The sequence below is a fragment of the Cariama cristata genome, unplaced genomic scaffold (genome assembly GCF_000690535.1).
Source record: "Cariama cristata isolate BGI_N322 unplaced genomic scaffold, ASM69053v1 scaffold12973, whole genome shotgun sequence".
NCBI classification, from domain to species: Eukaryota; Metazoa; Chordata; class Aves; order Cariamiformes; family Cariamidae; genus Cariama; species Cariama cristata.
In genome coordinates, this window is record NW_009610227.1 from 73,639 (window position 1) to 80,417 (window position 6,779).

The window sequence follows — 6,779 nt, forward strand, 5'->3', positions numbered from 1 at the left end:
ATCTCCATGGCTTTTTCCTTTAATACACGTGTAATTTAAGATCCTGCCTTCTAATCCTTCCATTTCTGACTGGGAAGCCACCCCGCCCTCCAACCTCCAACTGTGACCCAACAGTTTGCTTTCTTTGTGCAGCAGAGCAAGTCAGCGATCACAAAATGTGCAAAACATACAACAATTCACACAAGCCCTTGCAACATGAAGACAATTGCAGGCATTGTTTCAGCATGCAAGCACTGAACAATAAATAACTATATCTACAACAAGTAACATAACAGGAACGGGACAGTTTGAATTACTTATAAATACAGGGAGGAAAGGGAGCAAGGAGCATTTGGGGAATGTCATTTTTGTTCCCCACTGTTGCAAAAACATCTCAGCACTGGGCTGTTCCTTATCAAGCGGAAGGTTACTCACTGCACGCAGGACAATGCAATGCAGGATCTAAGAGATGCTGTAGGCACTGCCCACAGACAAGCACGCTCTGGTTAGCAGAGTTTAGCAGCAATACCGCTGTATCTTCATTCACTGCGGCATCTCGCTGTTTCAGACCTGGCCTGCTTCCCCTGCAGCTGGCACTGGCACTTCAAACCACCACAAAGAGAGGTGACAACCATTTCAAATTTCACATACAAACAGCGGAGTCCATTGAAATCGAGCGCTGTGTGCTGCACAGCTCAGAGAAGTTGTGTCTCTTCTTTTTCTCCTTTGAAGGACTGATTAATATTGGCATTAATCCACAATTACTAGCACAAGGACGAGATCATAGGTTCGTCCATTCATATTTAAACCACATGCTGAAGCACTGAAGACAGTTTTTTTCCTCCCATTCCTTCATGACTATGTTAGGTAATTTACAAGGTGCAGATGATTTTCTTCAAATGCAAACACACTGAACGACTTTTCTTCATTAAAACCGTTTCTCCAGATCCGAGGTTCCAATTCTCTTCTCCAAATAAAGGAGTAAACTAAAAGCATGGGAAGGGAGGAAGGGGGGAAGAAGAGAGAAAACACTTAAAGGGTTTTGCTGAGACAATGTACCATAAGCGTTTTTTTAGATGTCAAAGAAAATCTAAAAGCTAGTCTTAGGATACAGTCCAGTTGATGGGCTTCCCTGTCCCCCCACCACCTCAGTGTTCCTATGCAATAGCCAACTACTGGTAAATAAACCAGTGAAGAACATAATTATTTAAGGTCAGATTGTGCCTTTTAGTCTACCTCTATTATGCTACTGACCCCAGAAAGACTATTTAACTTTTGGCTATAAATTCAGTCATTTGAAACCTAAATCAAACTCACCCAATACAGTTCAACATAAGACTCTACGTCCTGCATACATCAACATTTCTCTGTTCCCCCAAAATCTTAAAGGTTTGTGGATTTGTTTTAAGTGAACATAACCTTGTGCAACTTCTCTTCCACAAAAGGAACACTTAGTGCAAAGAGTTTTTTCTGTCCCTGGGCCAAAGCAAACCTGGTTGGAGTAAAGCAGAAGGGGAGGTGAAGGTGTCTCACCCCAACGCCTCCATTCCCCATGAAGAATTCTGAATTGAATTTATTCACAATATAGAAAGGGATATATAATCCCCTTACTTAAAACATATCTACTATTCATTACAGCAGAAGTCTGCCTCGTTTTTTTTCACACAGCAATGCACCATACATCAGTAATTCCATCCTGGATTTCTTCATAAAAATTGATCATTCAATGAGAAATTCAGCCTTTGGATGCTGAGATTGTGCTTTGGTTTTTCACTATGAAGCTGTACTAAAATGCCAGCTTCCAAACCATCATCAGCTTATCAGAGTCATTTCTGACAGCACTGCTAGAATTTTAAGAAGCAAATCCTACATCATTACAGTGCAAAGGAGCTCCAGTGAACTCACAGTTCATTTGAACATGCCACATCTCTCTCAAGCTGTGATGTCCAAGAACAACAGGGAACACTCACAGGAAACACCACAGCCTACATAGCAGCCCAGAGCATCAACTCTCTTTGCAACTGTGGGATTGAAATACACTATCTTCATTATGTCTAAAAAAAGGTCTGCATTTAGTGTTGATTAGTCTTTTCTAGACATTCTTCAGTGTAGCCTGCCATTCTTCCGACTGAAACAGACTATCAACACTGAAGCCAAAACAATGTTTGCTGTCATGGGGTGAACTTTAAAAAAAATTATAAACAATTCCAAAACAAGGGGGGGTGGTGGGGTGGGGAATATCTCCAAGCTACTCAAAATCCCCAAATTTAAGGAACAAGACAAAGCAGACTGAAGTCTTCCTAAAAGCTGTCAGACTGGGGCCACACAGTGCCATGAAAACAGAGGGTAATCAGAAGTAATTTCCTCTTTGTCCCTCCCACCCACTGACAAAGCAGCAGGAGTCAGTAGAAAAAAAAAATCCTTACTTGCTGGATGAGCACACAACATTGGAGAGATTTCAGTCTATGGCTGCGTTCAGCCAGTTATCTTGTGTGTTAGTGAAAATAAAATAATGGCTTTTAACAAGATACTGCAGAGCAAAGGAAAGCTTTTCGCACCGTTATATTCTGAGGACTCTTTTTCAAAATAAAACACTCCCTCTTATGTACTGTAAACTTCAGAACAATTAAGTCAGTCTCAGAAGAATAAGTCAATATTTTTCTTGGCACAGACCCGAGTCTGGGCATTCAATACTGCTGCTCTGATAACACTGAGAACTGCTGGAAGTCAGTAATAATAGAAATTAACTGAAGACGTCAAGATGTTGTTCCCAGCCAGGGAAAAAGCCACCACACAGAAATCAGGGCTTCCTTTTGCTGGCTGTCGGGCGTGCGATTACTCCTGGCACCCAGGATCTGCTAAGTCTCGAGGGTTTGCCCTGCTTTCCCAAAAGTCTGGGAAAAACGAAGCACAGAGAGGAGAGAGGGCAATGTCTTCAAGACAAACAACCACCTGAGACAAGAGCAGCTGATGGCACAACACAGCCCAATTTCACACTAGATTTCCACTCTGACCTGCTACTTTACACGGGCCCAACCTTCTATTCTTTACTCAATCAAAGCTCCCAGTCAGCTGAAAGACAACTACAAGATGAATCCTCAGTCTACCACAGAGAAAGGAATTTCACGTCTACCCTACATTTCTAGGTATACTATCTATGCTGCTTCAAAGACATTTGCGTTTTGTGTGTACTGCAAGAGTCAGGCAAATGTCTCCAGCTGCAAAAGACACCAGAAAAAAAAAAATTATCTGTCTCAAAAAAAAGAGCCTAGGAAAGTCTTTATACACAAGCTGTTCTTCCCATTTTCTGGGGAACCTCCATCAGCCTGGACTTCTAGGTAACTTGGATGCAAATGCAGAGCTTATTTAATTACTGCAACTGTATTTATTTGCCTTGTTCCTTCTAACCCGCCCACCTTCATGGTTACGCTATACACTGTTCAAAAAGGAATTGCCATCCACAGGGCATGGTTTATTTAGGATAAAGCATGCCACTATATTTGTTTGGTTGGCTAGTGGTAACTGTGATTCTGAACTAAAATCTGAAGGGGGTATTAGAGGAAAAGAGCAGCACAACACTAAGGGGAATCGGCCAGATTTGTTGCAAAATACACATATTAATAGTTCTGGAAAATGTCAGTGACTTATTTAGTACTAGTTGAAGTAACAGTAGTTAGCATGAAAGCAATATATGTATGTACCCAGATTTTTTTCATAAACCTTTTCTCCCATCCTAAAAATCAGAAATCCACAACGAAACAAGAAAGGCCAAATTCAGACTTGCTTGTGAGAAGATGCAGTGCTGAAGTTGCATCTGGTAAGAGCTCAGCCCATTATGTGTAATTAAATTGTTTTGGAACAGTGTGTGCTATAGACTGGTAATTATTTCAGCCAGCAATATTAATTATATGTCTTCCTGACACTGTATCTAATCCAACATATATGACCATAACTATTTTTTAAAAATCTGTATTTTAAAGTGTATCAATGGAGCAAATGCAACCTTAGTCCATGCAGGTGCAACCATGCTGCCTAGGCAGCAATGGAAAATTAGGGCGCCTGTAAAACACCTTTCATAAGACAGCAAGATTCCCCAAAGGCTGTCTGCATGGAGAAAGCATACTGTCTGCCTGGGAATTTAAGTAAATTCACTATCAGGCTTCAGATCAGAATTTACAGTATCTTTTGGGGGCACTTTTACTGGATACACAGAATGACCTAGCCTCTGTTGTCCGGAAAACGGCACTAAACCCTTGTTTAGCCTGCATTTAGTATTTAAATGCACAGCAGGATCCAATTTCCAAAAGATGATCTGCATTTCCCCACAAGTTGAAAATCTTATTTTTGATCAGTCTTTTACATCTAAATCATGCAGGAAAAGGTCCCATAAAAAGAAGTGGGTGCAAGACAGGCGGCAAACTACTTCGAGCATCTGGCTTTGTCACAGCCCTGGTGCCTGGCTTACAACAGCCCGTGAATGTACGTCTCAGTTGCTCCAGCTGAGAGCTGGATTGAATATATTCACCCTCCTCAGAGCTGCTGCTGAAAAGGTTTCTGAAAAGCATTATTGCAGTGGAATTCAAAGGTGCTACTTCTTACCTCATAATTTGTAATTGCAACATACACACAATTAGGAGGGGAGGTGCTTCCATGTGCTGACAAATGCAGTGGGAATTAATGAATAGGGCACAGTTGTTATGCTGTTCCATACATCTAACGTGGGATCATAGCAGTCCAACGTTTTGCACCTCTGAATGCCAAAGTAGCCTCCAACCACATACAATTTGTTTCCAGATGCCACTGCGTGGCAGCTCATTCGCTTAGCTGTCACATCTCCCACCTTAGTCCACTGGTATGCCTCACTGTTGAATTTATAAGCGGAGCACGCGGAGAATTCAGTATCTCCACCCATAATGAAAATCTGGTTACCCAGAACAGCTGCAGCTGTGTAGCGCCAGGGCTGGGGGCAGGTGGCTGGTACTGTCCATCTGTTTTCACACTGATCGTAGCACTGAACTTTTGGCAGCTTGTCATGGCTAACGCTGGTACCTCCAAAAGCAAACAGCTTAAGCTTTGCACTAACTACAGCTGCGTTGCTTACTCCCTCTCGCAGTGGAGCAACCATGGTCCATTTGTTGGTCACAGGGTCGTATTGTTCTACTTGCTTTAAGGATACTGAAGGGGAAGCTGGAAGGCAACCAGTTGCTGCAGTGTGGCCTCCTACTACATACAAACAGTGCTTAAGTTCAGCAGAGCCATGCCCAAACCTAGCTACCAGCATGGGAGCAGCCTTCGACCACTCCTCATGAAGAGTGTCATATACCCACACGTCTTTGGAGACTCCGTTTTCTGACCCTCGACCCCCAGTAATATACACTTTGCAGCCTATGGCACAGGCGCTGAACTCTTTCCGTGGGCTCGGTATGTCAGCCTTTGGAATGATCTCCTTTGCCTTTTGGTCCACCAGGTACAGCTTGTCACACATAAAGGTTTGGCCACCCAAGAGAAAAAGTGAATGGCCAGTTTTACGGGGCCTGGCACACAAACTAGTGACCACGCCATCATTCTGCAAGATCTTTAACTTGCACCTTATTGATTCTTCTACTATCTCTTTGCTTTTCCTCTGCTTGGTGATAAGTTCTTCCATGGCCACATTCTCCATAAGGTATATGGCTGGCAAGAGGGCCAGTCTCACCGTCTGCAATAGCTCAGGCAGATAACAGTGACGCTTACTCAGGTCATAGTTGACCCAGTTGATAGCTGATTCATATACCAGCCTTTCATCTTCAGTTTCCAATTCTTCACTGGAAAGGAGCTGGACTACCATGTCTTTTGGCAGCTGGAGGAAGTCTTCACTTTTACTGATACTCTGGAAGTTGCTAAGGCACATCCTCCAAGAGAGTTCGTACAGCTTGGTGCACTGGTGAGCATCTGACAGCAGCAGCATGCCAAGACAGTTGGTGGGATGAAGGTTTTTCTCCAGAAATTCTGCACAAGCATCCCGAATGTCCTGAAACTCCAGCATGTCACCGGCCTCCAGCAGCGACTCTGCGTTCTCCTCATTGATGATAACCCTGGAGGAATAGGCATAGTCCAGAAGAAGCTCCAAGACTTCCGGGTGAATCGAATTATGAAAGTTGACTTCACTGTCTTGGCTCTCTTTCAGTCCTCCACTGAACATTGCTTCAAAATAGCGGCTACAAGCAGCTAGAACGGCTCTGTGGCAGGGGAATGACCTATTCCCAGCATGGAGAAGTACATCTGTAAAGAGACGCTGCTGACGCAGAAGGTTCAGGTGTGTAAGGACACTATCAGCATAGGATGACTTGTGGAACAAGTAGATGTTTATGGAGCCAGTACTGGCCCTAGATTTACGATTTTCATGCATGCTGACTGACATTTTCTTTGACACCTATAAACAAAGAAAAAATTAGTAAGATTAATGAGACAGTTAAATTCATTATTATTTTTACGTATCTAAAAAATATATATATTATTCACTATAAGACAGAGAACAAAGCCTTAATTTCTAGATGAGTGGACAGAGAACTGCATCTACCTCTGGCACGTGTTTATTTTTTTTGTAAGATGAGTTTCATAAAAGACATACTCTAAATATGTTGCCCAAGAGCAGGTTTATCTTGCGAAACCTGATCTCCAACTTTCATAGCAATTCAGTAAGCAAGTAAGTTGGAGTAGAAATAAAAGGAACCAGGACTGATTTTCTCACCCTTCCCCAACCTAGTCCAGCTGATTCATTACATACGTACACATGCACATGCTTGAAACATTCTCCTGTA

The 6,779-nt window shown here is 42.6% G+C and overlaps 1 protein-coding gene across 1 annotated transcript; it reads right to left on the reverse strand.

The window, feature by feature from the left end:
• Positions 1-668: 668 nt before the first annotated feature.
• On the reverse strand, positions 669-6,385 carry ENC1 (ectodermal-neural cortex 1 (with BTB domain)). The gene is made up of 2 exons (XM_009697806.1): positions 4,579-6,385; positions 669-965 (listed from the first exon to the last, which is right to left on the reverse strand). Exon 1 carries the CDS (start codon positions 6,377-6,379, stop codon positions 4,610-4,612), a length of 1,770 nt encoding a protein of 589 aa, XP_009696108.1. The 5' UTR covers positions 6,380-6,385; the 3' UTR covers positions 669-965; positions 4,579-4,609.
• Between the last annotated feature and the right edge of the window lie 394 nt (positions 6,386-6,779).

Coding starts and splice junctions, on each gene's coding strand:
- ENC1 (XM_009697806.1), bottom strand. CDS start 6,379: ATGTCAGTCAGCATGCATGAAAATCGTAAATCTAGGGCCAGTACTGGC.